The sequence below is a fragment of the Polyodon spathula genome, chromosome 12 (genome assembly GCF_017654505.1).
Source record: "Polyodon spathula isolate WHYD16114869_AA chromosome 12, ASM1765450v1, whole genome shotgun sequence".
Taxonomy (NCBI): Eukaryota; Metazoa; Chordata; class Actinopteri; order Acipenseriformes; family Polyodontidae; genus Polyodon; species Polyodon spathula.
Genome location: NC_054545.1, coordinates 40,228,632 through 40,249,581, shown reverse-complemented (window position 1 = coordinate 40,249,581; position 20,950 = coordinate 40,228,632). Strand labels below are relative to the sequence as shown.

Below are 20,950 nucleotides of genomic sequence, written 5' to 3'. Positions count from 1 at the left end.
CAGCATCGAGTGGATTTTTTATTTCCAAAGCAGCAAGTAGGAAATCTGTCGTCTTTTGGTTGAAATGCCTCAGAAAAAGGTTCAGTGGACACAGCTGGGGATGTAGTCGTGACAGTTACAGTAGGTATTGTTACTGGAGGAACCACAACTTCGGTTACAATAAGTCCATCATTGGTAGCCAGGCCACGGACAACAGCGCCCTCTGCGGGCTGAAAGAAATCATAGATAAAAAAGAAACCTAAACAAAACTGGGCACCTGTGCAGTGTTTTGTAAACATACTTTCTGTCTCCTGTGTCAGTGAATACCTACACCCTTCCACAGGTAGTTTGTCATGCCATGGCAAGAAATGCAGTTATACATTCATTAAAACTTACCTTATTAATCTGCCTTCCTTAATGATTAAACTTCTCTTCTTAAGTTCTTAACAAAATCATAAAATGTCACTTTCTGCTGGAAGCCATTACAAAAAAAAAAATCACAAATTCTAAATATAGTAGTAAGAGCTTACTACTAGAAATGATCATGCCTCGCTGGCCTGGGCTGCTGCAGTAAGAGTTACAAAAGGGCATCGTGAAGAAAGAAAGAACATGACAGAGAAGACATGAGCACTAAAAATACAGAGTTAGATTACGATTTCTTTTGATTTAATTAAGTTAAATTAAGTGGCATATGGAACGTGGATTGGTCCTTACTACTAGTAAAAATAAATGCAGGAAGGTGATGTTTGTTTATTAAGAAATATATAGATGCTAACAGTTAAATATCCTTTATTCTCCAATGTTTTAAATGTGGTTCTGGAAGTTGCAGAGATTTGGTTTTAATGTTTTGCCATCCGACATTGTTAAGCACAGTTATCATAGCGAAACCAGCTACTAGGATAGGGCACAATTGTAAAGTAAACCCTGTCTCTCGCATGACAGTGCTTGGTGCTCATACTATCAGTGATAGGTTAAACCAATGAACTCCCACCCCCGCATAACAATGCCTAGTACTAACTGGTTGAAACATTAAATGCCAGCACCCACACGGCAGTACTACTTGGTTGAAACAGTTGATTCATGACTTTCTTGCACACAGCACCCACTGCTGTATTGTTTTGTTTATTTTAACTGGGCATATGTATTCTGTCTTTATTTAAAAACAATGTATTATGATTTAAAAGGAAATGTGAAAATGAGTATGTTTTGTTATTGTTTGGTTTAAATGTGGTCTGGCAGAAGCGGTGTTCGCAGCTCGTCTCTGCCAGACAGCTTATGAGAATGCATGGTCAGCAGTCAGTGATTAACGACTGCCGGCTATGCAAACTATACTAAAATCTCCATATTCAATAATTTAGTGTTAATTCGGAGATGGTCCCAGGTATAAAAGTCTATAGCTTTTGATGTTCCTGGTGAGTGTTTGGAAGGAGGAATGTGAGCGAGCGGGAATCTAAAACAAAAATAAAAACAAAAGAAAACAATTGGGAAGAACCAGAATATATATATATTCAATAAAAACAGCACATAATAGTGCTTTTCACCCTTAGGACCTGTCTGTCTCTGCCAACTTTGCCAGCTTATGATTAATAAAATTGTGCCAAACTGGCATTTCAGCCTGATACCCCTGGTCTTCGGTATCTTTCTGCTTCTGTTATTGTCCCCTGAACACTCTGGCATCTTATTGTAAATGGGCTATAAGCACAGAAGGAGCATACATCGTTAAAGACAGCTGTACATACACATTATAATTATTTTGCTAAGACTCTTGAAAACGACAAGATAATTGAAACAAAAGGCAATCTTGCAGTTCAGAATAAAGTCACAGGAAAGCTATGTGATTTTCTTTCAATAGGAATAATAAAATCTTTCCTTAAAGCTGTTCATTTGGCTTGCAATTGCTGTTTCTACTACTGAGGATTTCCATAAATGTGTTTACTGCTTTTGAATGATAAATGTGGCACTGGATTCCTGTGAAAGAAAGATGTCTGGTATGATCCATGCATTTATGATGGATTACTTCAATGATTGATTTTCTGCTATACAAACTGCCTAGTTGAAGATACCACAAATCGTTTTGCTTATTAATATCATCAATCCATTCTTTTCAGGGGGGAATGGTATGCATTATTTATATGTGTAATGAGTTTAAATTCATTTTAGCAGACCGATCTCTCATATGTTATTATTTGTATTTCAGTCTTCTTCCAGGAAGTGTTAATGACCATTCTCCTCATTAACACACACTGACATTGCCAGTAGGATCTGGTCCCCAGGAGGTGCAAGCCCTTTACCACTCTAAACTGCTTAAATTATCCAAATTATCAATTTATCTTGTCTGACACTGAACACCAGCAAGCTGCCTAAACGCTTCATGTTCTACTGAGAGTCAGATGTAAATTTTGGACTTTCTTGCGCCCCACTTTGCTTCTGCAAAACATAATGACACAATTTAATCTTTATTTTATCATGTCTTAAACTCCAGTAATATCAATTACCACACACTACAAGCATAAAACCAATTCATAAGTTCTTTATAACTACAGGGATCCTAAAATGTTGCTTTAGCAATTTATTATAATTTTAAATTTCAAGTTTCAAAATATCGAGCATATTGCTAAAATGTATTCCTCAGATAGAAGTATACATTTCTGTATTCAAGAATCATGCTTTCATAACATTTTTACAGTATACTGTCAAACAAGCCCAGACAAAATATTTTAAAGGAAAAATGTTGCTCTTGCTGTTCAAATCCATTAAATATGAAAGCAAAAACTTGAGGGTGTTCAAATATGGTCCAATATTTTCCACGGGGCATTTGGCACAAGCAACAGACCAAAGGCTGTGCATTTTGAACCATATTTGAACACCACCAAGTGTATTATTGTGCTTACACAGCCCTCCCAACATGAAGTAGTTGTTAAGGGAATCAGGCAGAGTGGTTCTAAAGTTCTAAAGAGTGGTTCTTCTCCCTCTGTTCTTTCAATTTTATTAACCACACAAGGTGTTTTCCACAGTGCTGGGTCTACTGAAACATTTTTGTTGGTTTATAACTATGTTTTTCTATTTCTATGTTGGTATGCACGAAGCACAATAGTTTTACTCTGTTGCACTGCCTCTGAAATGTTGCCCTGGACATTGTTGATTCATCTTAATTGATTTCTCCTGGTGAACTAGGTTCTAAATAAAATCTGAGGAGTAAGAAAAGATTTGTTCTTTCATAAATGCCACAGGGGCTATCTGTTGTACATTACTGTGTATTTACTGTACATACAATGCAAGTATATATTTCGGATCAAAAGTGTTCATCTTTTTAAAAACATTTTAAAAATAAATATTGTGGACCAATAAACCACACTGAAACCAAGGGTGTTTTATGAGCAAAAACAAAGCAACCCTGAGGCATAATGCATTTGTTTAAGGGGAATTCATTCTTGTATTTATTGGTTTCCAAGGGAAATCACTTGTGGTTGTAAAGTGGATGAAGTAACAGTATATATACAGTATATGAAGTACAATATGTTTTGTAAATGACATGTGAAGAAAGCAAATGTGATGTGTTTCTTTCAAACCTTCATCCTATGCATATGCAGTTGGAAATATTGCAGAAATATTGCATATATATATATATATATATTATATAGATATATTATATATAGCAATATATAGATATCGTTAATCAAACCATTAACGTTTAATACTTGCAAATTGAAAAATGAGGAGGAAAAATAAAATCTTTGGTTGATCTAAAATATGCTTAGAACATATGAAAATTTATGAATGAGAGGAGGCGATTAGGCCCATCAAGCTTGTTTGGTTCCTAGTAGCTGATTGACCTCAAAACTTTTTCAAGTTGGGTCTTAAAGGATCCCAGTGATTCAGCATTAACAGCATAACTATGTAATCCATTCCATAAGCTCTCCACTCTAAGTAAAGATGTGTCTTCTACCTGCTGTCCTAAGTCTGTCTAATTTCCATCCGTGTCCTCTTATTCTGGATTTAGTTGGGTGCTCTTCATTGGACTCCCCAGGGCCACAGTATACTTTTGGTAATGTGGTGACCAGAACTGGGCTACTCTAAACGCGGTCTCACAACATCAACATTATAACCTATTTTGCTTTGTACTCTACAATTTTGCACTAAAGTTTTCTGTTTGCCTTTTTGAAATATTAAAGTATCCTCATCTGAGTGAATATGTAGATCAAAGTTTACTTTCATCATACAATGGTAAATTTGTGAATATGTATTGTAAATAGCGTTTTTTATTTATTTATTTATTTATTTTTTTATTTTATAAATGATACGCAGTATGCTTAGCAGTAGAATGTCTTTGCTTTGCAGAGTGTCACAAAGAAAACAAAGATCTGGTCACTAACCTTAACATAACATATAGAGAGCTCATGGAAATGTAGCCACACTGGTGGTAAAATGGGTTAAACATTCCTTCACTGTGAAATAAAAATGTCTTTCATCGTGCATGTAGAAAAGAAGTTGTTCCATCCAGGCTACAAATCTATAAGTGAAATCTCGGAATACAGCAAGTCTTTTTATGATAGAAAAAAACCTGACAGTGAAAAAGGAATATGTAAGTGCAATGTAGTATTGATTTGTTTTCCACCACTGCGCCAGCAAAACTTTTGATTAATAATTGAAGAAAATATAATGTATAGTAAAAAGATAAATGTGAAATGTAACAATTTTGTGGCCCCTCAAATAAAATAATTTAAAATATGCCCGATAGTGGAAGGAACAAAATGAAAAAAAAATGGTGTATATATATATATATATATATATATATATATATATATATATATATATATATATATATATATATATATAAAATAGTGTTGTTTAATTTAGTTAAAACAAAGAAAAAATCAAAATTCAGATGTTCTTTTTAAGAAAAAACTTATCGTTAAGAAACGACTGAAAAAGATATTTTTAAGAATTTGCTGAAAAGACACCCAAGCTCATTATATTGTAATCCCTAAGGTTTTAATATCTTTAATAATTTACAGAACCCTTCTTCTGTTGTGCAGTTAAACATTTTATTTGAAAGCATTTTATTTACTTTTGCTCTGAATGTTCAGCACAGTAGTCTATAGAGCAGCCACCCATGTGGGTCTGGACTTCTTCCAATCCCCCATGCTTATTTGGTAAAACCGAATTTTTTTTTAATTAGATCTCCACTTAACACAAGCTGTGAACCACTGAACACATGATGCTCTTTTCGTTTACTGGTTACTATGGGAATGACTTCAGTGTTTACTCTGGACAGGTCACTGGATTCTATTCATTTGTCAAATGTCAGTTTTGCAAGTTTAGAAATATTTTCTGAACCATTTTTTGTTGCTTTTTTCCTTAAACTAATTATTCATTAACAAAAAAGCTTTGCTAAGCCAGTTGTCCTTAATTATCAATTAAGGCCCCTTTTCCCTTTAAAACTGACAGAACAGACAAAATATGAGGTAAAAAAAAGGTATTTAAGTATTTGAGCCAAGAAGATTGAGTACTGTATTTGTTTTTAATTATTTGTGTACAGCTTATAGTTTATATAATATATAACCATAGAGGCTACAAACAAGCAACAAAGTGCCCATTAGGTGCAGTCATTTTGTGAAAGTTATTTTAAAAAGCCTTTTTAAAAATATATATTTTAAACACATTTTACATATATACTGTACATTATATATGTTTTTATGTTTATCATAGCATCATTTACTGGGTGCATGGTAAGAATGTATAGGTCTTGAAATAAAAAAAAAAACAACAGCATAAACACGTTTGGAAATCTTTGATGTTGGCTATATTTTGCTGTTTATAGTTACATAATATTCCAAAGAATACTATTTCATGTATTTATTTATGAAGTTACTAGACATGTGTATTATTGCTTGTTGAATATTGAGTATTCAGTAAGACTATATATAATATAAATAATTTAAAAACAGTTCAATAGTAGCATGTTGATATGAAAATGTTGAAATATTGAGGGCCTCATTTACTAAAGGGCACTAAATTTGGAGTTAACCTAATGTACACGATACATCAACATTTACTGCCCTATCTGATAACAGAGAACACTAATTTACGTGTACAGTATTTGGCTAATTTACATACCATACCATGCACACTACATGTATTGTGAGCGATAATTTAATGTACACGATAATGTCAGACACTTAACCGTGACCACCGTGATCAAAAGCCCCAGCAGTCCAGGTATATCTTTTGGTCAGTAGCTTATTGTGAATGGTGGAGGTGGGATACATTGACCGAAAATGCGATCAACAGAAACAGCACTCAGCAGGGGACAAGCAGAGGCAACATAAAGTGAAACTGTACTGCTTGTCTTTTAATTTTAACATGTACTTGTGTGATGTAAAAAAAAAAAAAAAAAAAAAAAAAAAATAATAGAAAAAAGCCTTTTTTCTCCTTCTTTCTCCTTTAATGCATATACAGTAAAAAGTCATATGTTTCTTTTTGTTCTGCTTACTTGAAAAATATTGATTGATGTGACGCAACCTTCTTTTCCTTGTCAGCACTGCCACCCTGCAGAGAATACTCCATGGATCTGGATGACAGTGCTATGTGACTGCAATCAATAGCACCCATCACATTGGAGAAGCCAGCAACCAGGGAAAAATCCCACTTTCACGTCCTGTAAACCTGCCCTCTGTGTGGGAAATGTAATGTAATTCCCTGTGAGCTTTAGCAGGGAATGCTGTTATATTACACATATCAGTAGCTACAACTTTTAATGGCAGGGAAGCATGTGAATGCAACTAAACATAAGTGTATAGTTACAGCAGAGAAAACTGCTATTTTTTATTTAACTAATTTTTGTCTGAATGCATCTTTTATATATATATAGTACCCAAAGACCAGAGAACTTAATGTAGCTAAGGTGACAACTTAAGGCTTCCTTCATACACAACTCGTTCATACTCCTTTACTTCTTTTTGTTCTTTATTAGTCATTTGGCAGATGCTTTTATTCAAAGCAATTTGCAGATAGTAGGGGATGGACTATGCATCAACAACTGCTGCAAAGTCACTTCCAATAGGACCTCAGTTTTACATCTAATCCTAAGGACAGAGCACAAGGAGGTTATGTGACTTGTTCAGGGTAACACAGTCAATGGCTGAGCCAGGAGTAGAACTGGGAACCTCTTGGTATCAAGCCCTTTTCTTTAATCACTGGACCACCAAGCCTGCCTTAGCTTCTATAATTTGTACGAGTACTCAGATCAAATGGAGCTTAAAATAATGTTATCTAAAAATAGTTCCACCACTTTGCTTCGCCACGAACAGCCATTCATTATATTGATTTCAAATGTGCAGTTTTAAAAGAAACACGTCTTAGAAAAACACGTAAAAAAGCCTAGAGTAACGTAATTTAGATGTTTTATTTAACATCATGTAATCAAAGAAAACAGAAAGATATAAAAAAAAAAGCCTACCCGAAGCCATAATAGTTGTACAGTAGTATTTAAGGAAAGGGTTTTGAAAAGTCACATTTTTAAATGTCACTGTTTTTCATTATGTACATTACTACAAAGCGGTATGTAATTTAGAATGTTAACATAGCATTATTCCACAGGCTTCATTTGACTCAGTGAAACAAAATGTTTTAATTATACAGGGAGATGCAAAACTTTTGGCCATAGCTGTATTGCTAATTCACTGCATTCTAAGAGATAAATTACAACTGTACTGTAATACTGGCAAAATACAATAAGCGTAGCCTCGATTTACAATGGTCTGTACTGTATAGCAAGATGTGTTTACATATTTGACCCATACTATTAATGTTATAGTTTATTGCATACAATGTAACCTCTGCTTAGAACTTGTTGTCTAAACAAAATCTCCACAATACACAAACAACATCTTCAAATCGCTGTCAGCCAAAAGGTTCAAATCCGTTCATGTGACCTCACAAAATTCCATCAACTTTGAATATTACTAACGAATGGTCAAAATTCAGTATTTAAATTATATATTTGTTAAGCTTGTTCACAGAATGATGTTTTTGCATTTGTACTGTGGGCTTTTTTACTGGGCAGTTTTTTTTTTTTTTAAAGGAACGTTTTCATACCAACTTTTGTACTTGATAACATTAATTTAAAAATCTAGTTGATGCCTATGATTATTATGTTTTAATGTGTTTTATGACTAATTTGAACCTGTAAAACATGTTTCAATATTAACTAAATCGAGTTATTAATTAAATTGATTTATCTTGTTACACAACTGATTTATTAAAAGTTTGGATATACTGTTACTTGATTGATTACTGTCTTGTTAAAATAAAAATAAACCAACATTTTGTTGAATAATAATACTTTTTTGACCAATTCTGATTTTGCTGCTGATGTATTTATTTTCAAAAGGTTTTCTTTAGGTTGTGCTGCAGCAGCGCTGTGCTTTTTTCTTTGGCAGGGGGATGGGGGTCTACGTCATAGTCTTGCACCAGGTCCCAGTAAATGGTAGAGCCTATGAGAGGTGGGATCGCTGAACATTGTGTGAATAGGTGAAGAAAAACTAATCATGTGTATTATATATACACATGTGCCAGTGTTTAATCAAGTTTACAAATAAAGTCAGTTTTATTTGTGTGGTCTATAATATAATATGCAGGCTTTCTAGCTCTAAATATGTACTCAAAAAGGAAGGAAATTATTTGCAAAAAAACTTTGTTAATGCATCAGTTAGGGTTGATATTCAAACAAAAAAAGTATGGAAATTATGTTAGGGTTTTTAACCCTAACTCTGCATTCCCTCCCACCCTTACAAGCAGTGGAAGGGACAAGGCAATACAAGCAACCACAGACAATCATCATCAGTTAAGATGAACAACATACAACTTTCTGCAGATAACACAAGAGATATCCATCATCATGGCCCACTAGATGATGTCTACTGCCATGCTAGTGGGCTGGGGAGGTCGTATACATCTGGGCACTGCTTATGAAGGTCTAGTAGGAGACAGATGCATAATAATGGCACCAACATCACGTTGTACCTCTATGAATTTCACTACCATGATCAATGTCTAATATGGCATCCACGTGTTAGATGAGCATCAGTTTGTTGGGTGGGGAACTGCATGTAGGACAACATGAGGAGAAGTGTATATGTGTAATAAATCATGAGACACAGAGGCATGACAGAAGGACTACCAATAGTGCTGTAATATGAATCTGTGTCTCAGTATAACTTTCTGTTGTATGGAAATGCAGATGTTCAATGGCATAATACAATCATTCATAGTAACATGGATAGGGGGAATGGGAGCACTTTAAGAACAGGACACCCATGTGACAGATGAATAACATAATGATACTGTCACCTGCAAAAATTGAAGTGTATGAGGTACACTGTTATGAAACTGTGTTTACATGAGCGAGTGGAATGTGCTGTGTCATGTCAGTTTGAGAGGGCAGCACCGATAGCATGTATCATTCAAGAGTTTTTCAGTGTTATACTGAATGAGCAAAAAAATACAGTTTAATGGGAGGGATGGCCTCACTGTCATGGTTGGGCTGTATACGTTGTGCTGTAATACCAGTATGTTTTGTATTCTCCAGTGTTTTAGGACTATGTTGGCAGATAGCACACACATGGGTTCAGTAAATATCCATCCTCATGCAGTATAGATGGATGTCTCTGTGTTATCTGAAGAGAGTTGTGTTTTGTTTGTCTTAACTGATAATGGCTGACTGTGGTTGCTTGTGTTGTCTTGCCCATTCCACTGCTTGTAAGGGGGTGGGAAGGTATGCAGAGTTAGGGTTAAAAACCGATCCATTAAAGAAAAACTAAGATTTTTGCAAAGAGTACATATATTCTTTGCAAAAATCTAGAGAGAGCGCTATCAATCTCTCTAGGATAAATGGCAGCCCTGCAGTTGTCTGCATTATTTTAATATTAACAGTGTGAAACGAACCAGTTATGGTTGCATTCGAGGGCTGAGCCTGTTTTCATTACAACAGACACAATAAGCAGAATCAAAGCTTTAAACAAATCCATAACCTGCATTTCTGTTTATAACATAACATTTACAGCAACATTTTTAAATTTCAGTCCTCTAGCAGAAAATAATAAAAAAAATATATACAAAAATGTTGCATGGCAGATTCTTGGGTTTGATATGTGGAAATGGCTAGATGAGACTAGTTTTTATTTTTCAGGGGACCACTTGAGATTTACAGACCACAGGTTGGCACTTTCTGCAACACATATGCATTTTAACCTTCTTGTCTTCTAAAGGAATACCCAGTCTAAGCCACTCTGTCTGTGTTTGTAGCCTTATGAAGGGCATAATAGACAGGCACTCTTACCAGTTTCACCCCATACAGGAAGGTACTCATCTTGTTGAATATCTAACATGATCTCTAGGCCATTCCCTGTGCCTCCTTTCATTGTGGTGTGGGGAGTCTTGCCCTCTTGTCCTGAGTTGAACATGTAGCACTTTCCATATCTTGTAAACACCTGTAAGAAAGCATCAAATTAGTATCTCAGTGGAGATTATCCACAGAAACAGGTCATACAGTTGTACAAATACCAGGGAACACTCAATACTGCTTCATTTATATTAATTGAATACAACTCGATAAAAGACTCTCAATTTTATTGTAGCTCCCTGTATATTTTTAAATAGTGTACATTTACAATATGTGGTGAAATATATAACCCATTTTAAATGGAACAAAACTGTCCCCTTTTCATAATATGAATAAAATATGTACAGTAGAACACCAAACTTTCGAACTGACCGGTCTACCGAACCCCCACTTTCAACCAGAAGTATGCAATCACTCAACCATGCATGCAACGCAACCACACAGGTGCTCCTACGTAAGGGGCGTGCTGGTCATGGAGAAGGCACAATTACAGTACCAGCAAATGTATTCAGAAAGGTGAAACAGATTTCAAAGCAAGGACAACTTTAATGGAAACATTTTCATTTTAAACAAAGCACAGTTTTTTTTTTTTCAAGCCAAAGGAGGCTGAATGACTGAGCAAGCTGCACGAATGCATTTTGTTTAACAACAAGCACAACGTTAACTCGGGTTTTCCTGGACGTTTAAATCTGAGTTTTTGCTACAGTTACGATTTCAATGGTAGCTTCAATTTAGCCTTTTTCCATTTATAGTACTGTTGTAAAGACTTTACAACCATAACAATATGAGTATTACATTACAGTGCTGTATCCTTGTGTTATTCTTCAGAGTGAGGGTGTAGATAGCACGTGTACAAATTTATTAAAACCATTGAAAATTATTTTTCAGAGCTATGGGCATTTCAGACTTATGGGCAACCTCTATTCCCAAAGGGTTCATAACTTTGGGGTTGTACTGCATTTCTGTGCTATAGAAAAAACATTAAATATATAATATTATAAATGATAAATTAATAATCAATAGTTAAATTCATATTTACATATAATCCAAACCATGTGGGACTGTTTAGATTAGTGATGACAGCATGGTTCAGATTATAGGTCCAATCGGATTTCAGAGAGTCTCGTGTACAGTATATTGGTTGCCCATATGGGAAAATGCCAAATCACTTTGTGTTCAGTATGTCTTAAACTAAATACAACACCTGGTTGACAGTTTAATACAAGTCCATTACCCTTCTATGCATTCTACTTCACCTGTCTGAGTCTCTATTCTGACAGTTCTGTACAGCTAGTTCCAGCTGCACCTTTAAGTAAATCATTACAAGCCATTCGATTTGAAATCCCTCTGTGGGGTTTAAATTAAGACCCACAAAGCATATAGTTTGCTCGCCATACTCTCTTTGATTTATATTCCTCAGGTTGAACCAAATAAGAGAAAACCTTTATGTGACTGCTTCCAACAACCTCTGAATTGCAGCCCATCAAAAGCCCATATAATTATTACGTTTTTGAGAAATATGAAGGCTGTAATATAAATATACATAACCTTTATGACAAATCCAAACAGCAGAGAAATGTATCATAAGAATTCTGAAGTGTAACAAACGTCTTCCATTGTTATCACAGGAATACCCACAATGTTCTGCATACATTGTCTCTCACAGCTATACTGTCTTTCTGAAGTTCCTTTAGTGTTAGATGTTCTCATCCCAAAGCAATATACATAGTTTCACACATAGTAGCACCCAGGTTATTGTTTAAGTAACTGTGGCAAAGCGTAAGCCTTGCACGTGGAAATACGTAGTTTATTGTATGTTTTTGTGTTAATTGTTAATATTTAATTAATTGTTTAGCTGCTGTGGTGCTCCGCTGGGGATGATTACCCGTCTGCGTGGAGCAGCAGCTGAAAGCAATCAGCTGTTCCAGGAGGCAGGTGGGTGTGTCTCAGCGGAGCGTCAGTATAAAAGCATGGCGATCGCTGTGATCAGTGCTGCTGCAAGGCCTGCCGTTTTCACGGCACCTTTGATTTATAGTTTGTGGTATTGTGTTTTATTTTGCATTTTTTGTACAGCGTGATGTAGTAGTCCTCTGTGTGTTACCATTACTGGTAACGTCACATGACCACCTTTATTTTACTTTCGTTTTCTGTTTGTTTGTGAATAAAACCTGCGCGCCTGTGCCGGCGTTTTCAACAACACCACGCCTGTCTCTCTGTATGCTTGAACAGCGGCGACCCACACGCGTGACTCGAATAAGACCCTGTCACAGTAACCCAGTATTACGATCAGATGTTACCAACCAGACTCAGAGATAGAAGCTGCAGTGAATAACTGTTGCACACATTTAATAGACACAAATTGAACAAACAAAAGACAGGAACAAAGAAACAAGGCACAAGGGCCAAAATAAAGATTTAAACAAAACAAGAATACATAATATAGGCTGGGCATTCACCTTTACTATAATTACAGGTCACATGTTACCTAACTCCCTTTTCCAAACAAAGGATTTCTGCTCCCCTTTATACAGGTGGCAACTCCCCAATTAGCACTCAATTATTTAACTGTGGAATGGCCACACCTGCGATTGTTGGAAGGGACATAATTTTTCCTGCCAACCTTACATTCCCCCACACGCACTTACACAAGCAGTAGACAACTAAGCCCCTGCATAGCAACCAATGTTTATTTATTTATTTGTTTTTTAAAACTCTGCTCTGTTGTTAAAAATGCAGCATTGCTTGTGAGAAAATTGTTTTTTCTTCCTTTTTCCTTAGCTTTTAGAAATGGGATCAGTAACAATTTCTGTAGATTTGCATAAAATAAATGCCCATGTAAAAGCTGTTACTCATAAGATATACCAAGTCATTATATCAGTCATAATTTGAAAGCATGCCCAAGAACAGTGCAAGCTGTTTACTGGAGCAGATATTTAGACAATTAGATGCAGAGCTTGTGTAAGCAAATCACCCACCTTTACTTGGATTAGGAAAAAACAACCTACATGCATATATCTGTTCTTTTAAATACTCTCTTAAATCAGACCTAAATCTTTTTAGTAGAAACTAACGCTTAAACTATAATATTTCACTTTACGTTCTGAGCTAAAATAAGCTCAAGCTTGCCATGTTCTTACTTCCACTATAGTAATCCAATATTGATTGTGGTTCAGTAGAAGATTGCGTCCTGGGGGTTGAAAAAGTGACTGACGAAGGCTGAGGGTTGTGCATTTGTAGAAAAAAGCCTTTAGTAAAACATTTAGCAGGACCTCTTGTTTTGTCTTGAATGGAGAAACAAAACAAAAAAAAGGTTTACAGTTTAACAAAATATAACTTGACTACAAATCCTTAGTGTTTATTAATGTGGCCCTGTTGTCAAGAGCTGCATGCTTTCAAAAGTAATCTATTTAAATGTGTTTTCAATCATAGACATCATAAAGCCTTCAGTTTGCCTTTCACTGCCCCTTTACAGAATAATCTCATGCTCTGTAGACCAAGATCAAAGAATAGTCCTTAATCTCGATTTCTAATTTTAATTAGAATCGATTTCTAATTCTAATCTGCTTTTTATCCACAAGCAACTGAGTTTCATACTTGAAGAGATACAGGTATTTTGTTACATTCCTGACTGTCATAAAATGTATTCTTTCTTTTGACTTTTCTGGCTTTTCTTTAAACACTTTAATAAGGGATTAGCAAAATGTCATAGTATCCAGCTCATAAACTTTTAAAGACGCAAACTACTAGTGAAAGTGATAGTCTGTCAAGTATATGAAAGGCTGTATATCAGACTACAATCAAATGCAATCCAATGTCTATAGGAGGCTAGGCATTTTTTGTGTTCACCAAGCAGTGTGACAGAAGCAACAAACACGATCAGTGCCTAAGGGTCCCATTTTTTAAATGAGGCATGAAAACAAAAAGATAAAAATCTGACATCAATCCCAAATGGTTGTATTTTCATTAGAATGAGAGATTACATCACATGTTAGATGACAGAACAGAGACTTTTAACCTCATCTCACCGACAAGGGATAGAAACTGCAACAGCAGTGCATCAAACAGCACTGCCCAGTCAAATGCAGCCAAGCCAGCGTCTTAATGTTGGTTTATACTTCTCTCGCAGACAAAAACCGTACATCAGCTACAGACTCTTCTACCGGTGCACCAGAAAGACTGAAGCACCCCAAGTTCGCAGATGTTTTGACGCAGCAAACGACGTTAACTTATTAGTGACTCAAATATATAAAAATAATAACAATAATACAAATAAAAATACATTGTATTCATTATTATTGTTATTGTTATACAAGTGGTTGCTGTTCATGGTAGCTGTAAGCACAACTATTCATTTTAACAAAGGTTCATAGGCTTACGCTATAAATTTTAGAATCCTGTTCTGTTGTTCACGTTTAGTGGGTTCCTCAAAAACTTACTCTCTCTCACTTCACTGGATTGTGACCATGCGACAAATGTTGGATCTTTTTATGAAAACCAGTTCAGGCTTATAGAGAGGGTCCTCATAATCGTGCAGTAAGAGGGCAGTGAGTGAAAGGTCAGTCAAATGCAACCCTAAACATACATAGGAGGCTAGGATTGAATAATACAATAAAAGCTTGGTGAAGACTAGTACAAAAATCAAGGCAGTTATCATAATCACAACATAGGTGTGTGACAGACAGGCATATCATAGGGCATACTACACACTGCACTATATAGAACACTGATTCTACCCATGCAACACTGTGGTAGTGAGGGCTGCAGTGGTAACATCAGACCAAAAAATGAAACCAAAACACAAAGGTAGGTACAGGCAAATGGCGCTGCTGTGCTTGTATTTTTAATTAAATGCCAAATAAAGATTTGAACAAAAATAAATACACAAAGCAAATTAAATAGTAAAATAAAAACAAATCACTAACACTAAGGTCAGGCTGAGCAATTGCCTTCACAGATCCTTAGCTTTATCTTTAGTTTAGTTTTGTTTCAGACTCCTCTCGCTCTCGTTCTCTCCACTACTCTCCACCCAGAGCGCAGAAAACTGCAGACTTTTATGCAGGTGACCATCTCCCGATTAGCAGCAATTAATCAATGAATTAACTCGGGAGATGGTCACCTTCTGCACAAGGTTTTTATGATGGGGCTTTTAACCCCATCCATGCTGCCAAACAAGAACAAAACACACACAGCTATCCACTGTCATTTATAAACAATAATAATAATAATAATAATAATAATAATAATAATAATAATAATAATAATAATAATAATAATATCTTGCTCTTAATTGTCCTGTAATTCTTGATATGTATTTTTTATATACAACTGTAAGTTGTCCTGGGTAAGGGCATCTGCTAAGAAATAAATAATAATAATAATTACAATAAAAATCACATATTCATTCTGATTTGTGAAGCACTAAATTTAGTGCGGGCCATAATATTCCAAGTATCATATGCAATAATTAACACAATTTCAATAATAAAGATGGTAACAATTAACGTGCACAATAATTGCTATTATAGTGCACCATAATGTTTAGTGTCCCACAGAGCACTATAAAGTATGTGTGTGCGATTTTTATTGTATTTTTTTAAAACCCGACACCTCCTGATGTCAGACAAACATATCTGGTTTAGTGAGGGGCTACAGTATGATTATGAAAAGAAGCTGTTGGGCACCATTATAGAATCTGATGGGATTGCAGCAAACCACCACTCAACTTCTGCTAATTATTTGAACAATATCATCCAACTCTCGCAATAGAGATCTCACTAAGACGACACAACACATATTTAAATTAGTATATTACAGCTCTTTTCATTAACATATTTTCTCTTAGTACATACAACAAAATGAATACTTTGCTAAGTGTCGCGACAAAAATGCAAACTGCAGTATGTTTGCACTGCGACTGGCCCATCTTAGTACACCTACCCTATTGTGTCTTTACCGATTACTGAAGAAAGATGGGAAAGGTATTTGTATTGTAACAAAACTAACAGCTGAAATCACTTGTCCACACATCCAAATTGGTAAAGGCACAATGTATTGATGAGCAGGGCAAGAATGTGTGTTTGCTGCAGGTCAGAAGAAGGTGCTTGCAACCTTGCAAGAATCTGTAACCATAAATCAACTCCTGCAATCTGTCAGCTCGAGTGTTGAAATGTAAAAACAACACAAATAAGAGAAGGCAGGCAGGGATGCAATATATTGATGACCTTCACTAGCTGAGTACACTAGCATTTAGACTGTCTCCTCCTGTCTCTGTGGACTCACTGGTGTTACCAGTTATTTCTCAGACAAGAGATATCTCTTGGAGCCTATGCTTTGACTCAAGACAGTGCTTTCAGCATTGATCGTCTCACTCCATCATGCAGCTCAGTGTGTCTGTACCTTCAGAATGTGATCAGACAAAGGCCAAGTTATTGCTGCTTGGGCAATTTTTTACAACGGTTTGTGAGAAACAGTGCAATGACACTGGGACTGATTTGAAAGCAATTTGAAATCAGGCTTATTCATTTCCATCAGTAGTGGTTTTAAAATTCGGCTTTTATTTGTTGTTCAGTTCGGGGGTGGGTTAGCAGTTTGTATTATTATTTGGCAAAATCGGTTATTAAAAATGAACACCACTCAAACGCATACATTTTCAGTTTGTATACTACACTGAATATACATTTCACTAATACATATACAAACATTAAGTTACTGTGTTGAAGTGAGGATGTCCACATTAGGATTCCAGCAATGTAGAACTCTGCATGCACTCTGAATCTGAGAATTATCAGAAGTAACTGATATAATTGTAAACCCACTGCAGGCTGCGTACCTCACACTACAGACACAGTTCATGTTTTTTTGACTATAGCATATCCTAGTTATTAATCTCAGCATACAAGAAGTTATTTACATATTTTCCTACGATTAAACATTGTAAGGTTTGATATTTATGTAGTATGATAATAAAATAATGTTACTCATAATAGTAATGATAATAATTAGGCAGTCATTGTACACAAGAAAAAACTTTAATATGCATAGTAGGCCCATAACTTTACAGCAGTTTTACACTTACAATAACTTTTTCAGTTCATCGCGGAATAAAACCTTAATGTTAAAAAGCTAATTGGTGACGGCATGTTGCTGGTTTGTTTTGGTGGGTTTGTGATCGCTAAGCCGGTGCTAAGGAAATGAAGCTTTGACGCAAATTTAAACGTATTACGTAGTGCACAAAATTGATGATTGGTCAGTGGTAACGTCTTTGCACACTGCTGCCTTCTGAAAGCTGTTTTCTTTATGTAAAAAAACAGTAGTGAATGATTGGCATTATTTAAAATATGTTGCCAAACCCACATTTATGGGTTTATTGGAGTGTTTTTTCAGTTATTATCTGTTAAAACCAAAAACTTCAAGCCCCAGTTGTAACATATCTGTTGTGACAGACAAAGTGCTTACATCTCAGTTAACTTAGTTTGCAATAAGTACATATTTATTACACACTCGTAGTGCAAATTATTGTGGCTGCAAAATCGAAGATCAAAGCTTAAGAACAATGTAAATTATTCAACACGCACAAATAATGAGCTGCAGTCATGATATTGAGGATACAATGAGTGCCGCCTGTGCATCAGGCTATTTAGCGGCCACACTTACAGCCCAGAAGTGAGGTGAATTAGGAGTACAGAGAGCACTATAGGTGCTGTATGAGATTTGTGGAGCAGGAAAAATGTCAGAGGAAGGGCAGAAAACCAAACAAAAAAAGAATGTCAGAGAAAGGGCAGCAAAGACCTCTTGGTACACGGAAAAAAATTAAAAGAAGTTTTTCTGAGGAGGATCTGAGCGTCCTTACAGCTGAGGTCACTCGGCATGAAATTGAGTTATTTGGAAAAGCCTCAGCCAACATCATGCTACCAAAGAGGCCATATGGTCCTCTGTAGTGGAGAAAGTCAATGCATTCGGTGTTACCAGGAGGACAGTCAAGTGATGAAAAGCTGAAATTCAGCTATTAGGTTTAGGATGACCTGAAGCGTGAGACAATATAGCCTTTACACCGAATCCTCCGGGATCCCAAACAAAGTGACTCTGGGGTTGAATATGTGAGGTTTTCTCCGTCTTGCCCTTCTCCAAAGGTTTTTCTGCATGTCCTCAACAAGAACCCGTCGCTGCATCAGGAAGTGTTCTTTTTCTTCATTTGAATACATTTTAATATCATTTAAATCGAGTAATGATGGCAAAGTGCTAATTTTATAGTGGGTGCAGAACAACAGGTGAAAAACATTCTTTACATGCGCTGCATTTTTAAAACATCTATTTTGCCCGCAATGTGGGTGTTTTCAGCCGCAAATCATTTTACACGTATACATCAGCCCCAAAAATGTTCAGCCTTGCTCCAGAAGCCATACACCGGGGGAATGATGACTACTGTGTTTCTTTATCATACTGTGATTACCTAATATTGAAATCCATGTAGACAGCCATTTATTGTGTCTGCCTTGGAAGTCAAATTATGTGTATCCTCCTGAATCTCTATGACATAAATACAATTTTCACACACAATCCCCTTATACTCCACAACTGTAATTAATATCAAGCGCACTCATGCTGCTGTACCAGTAATGACATCTCCCAAAGGTAACTCCAGTCTTGGCTGGTTTATAAATATTGAAATGATCCACTGCTTGAAGAGCCAACAAATCAGCTTTTTGATTTAAGATATTTAATAACCATACCTCGTTGCTCCTATAAATGAATTTAAGGAACTTTTTTTTTTTTTTTAGAAAATATTGTTTTAAAACATATTCTAGCCTTGCTAGTGCAACCGGTATATAGCACACTATTAATCCTACACCGGAGATCCTGATCCAGTGCCACGTTTTCACTGCAGCTGCTATTGTTAGAGTGTATGAATATGTAGTTTTATTTTAGAATGCACGCCAACCCACAGTTAATGCTTTAAAAGATTCTATAGGGTTGGACTTAAGGGTGTACGATTCCAAAGTTTTTGGAGTCAATTCCAGAATTGATTCTTAATTTGAGAATCGATGGGATCGATTCCAAGAATCGAATTCCCAAAGCCATTCCTGTTGATTCTGATTCCAATAAATAAAAGATAAAGAAACCCCCACATACTGCTATGTAATCAAGCATATTTACAATTGCACAAAACTATTTACAATTTGGTCTGCTTTTTAATTTAAAAAAAAGGAAAAATAAAACTAAATTGGAAAAAAAAAAAAACAACAAAAATAAAACCAAACAACCAAAAAAGCTGTCACTTTGTCACCTTTGGCAGGTTATGGTGTAAAAACATAACTGAAAAATAAATAAATAAAACACAACAAAACAAAAGTAGTGTCACTTTGTCCCTTATGGCAGGTAATTGTCTAGGAACACTGCCATTTTCACTTGCTTTTCTTCAAGACTGGAGCGTTTTTTGTTTTTAAACTGGTCAATTATTAACCCTCTACCTGTGTATGACATGGAAAAAAAAGAATTAGCAGCTGCTTGAGTAGCTGACGCAATTTCGGATTCTTGCGTATGCTCGTCAAATATGTATATTTCTGACCATTAATGAAATCATTATAGCTTAACAAATGCAGAAATTAAATTATCCCCAAAAGTGAGCAAATATTGAATGATTGAATATATTGTATATATGTCACAGCTTGTATCAAATACTCTTTAACAAGCACCCCTCCCCCCCCTTCCCTCGCTCACCCTCTATACAGGGGAAACAGTAAAAAAAAAAGTATGTATGTATAACTTGTTTGACACATTTAATACATTAATTACAAGATGTATTCAGTAGTGAAAAAATAAACAATAGTCAGAACAATTGTTTCACAGGACAAGAAATATAACAACTAATATGTGTTAATACTTTGTATTCTCAGTGGCTAACATTATGTGATGGTGTCACATAGTGTCACCCCCCCCCCCCCCCCCCCCCCCCCCCATCCCCCACATCCCTCCTCAGGTGTTGGTAAAGGGATACCACCAAGTAGAACCTTTTTAAGTTCTCTACATGATCAAGGCTTATTTTGTTTGCTTGTATAATGGCAGGATCTTTGCATTTTGCCGCTAGTTTAGCCATGAAAACTTTACTGGCATCAGAGTGGGTGATCTTGTGTCTAGACATAATCACCTGTCTGGTAGCTAACCTGATGCCTCCTTTTATTGTAGTACTGTAGATTGCCTGCTTGGTTTGACCCTGCACCACATCATTTCTAACTAGAATAAAGAGCTTCTGTTGGTGTTCTACTACTGCACAGGATTATTGTTTATTAATTAGCAGATGCCCTTATCCAGAGAGACTTACAGTTGTTACAAAATACCACATGTACAAAATATCGCATTAAAAAATATCACATTACAGATAAGAGCAGTTTTAAAATACAATAAAGTTAGGAATAAATAGGAGAAAGTTCAAATAATAAGAAAAAATAATTACATTTGAGACTGGTTTTGACTAAGAGCCGTTATATTTGTAGTAAAAATATTTGCTTATAACAGTAAATTCAATTAAGAGTAAGTAATAAGTACAGTAAATGGATAAGAACAATTTCAGTT

At 35.6% G+C, this 20,950-nt stretch overlaps 1 protein-coding gene across 2 annotated transcripts in view; it reads right to left on the bottom strand.

Moving 5' to 3' along the window:
- Positions 1 to 20,950, bottom strand: part of LOC121324635 (acid-sensing ion channel 2-like) — a 330,778-nt gene that overhangs the window by 39,002 nt on the left and 270,826 nt on the right. For both annotated transcript variants that reach the window (XM_041266730.1, XM_041266729.1), the window contains exon 2: positions 10,319 to 10,469. In XM_041266730.1, coding sequence (XP_041122664.1) covers positions 10,319 to 10,469 — 151 coding nt within the window. The remainder of the gene's footprint in view (positions 1 to 10,318; positions 10,470 to 20,950) is intronic.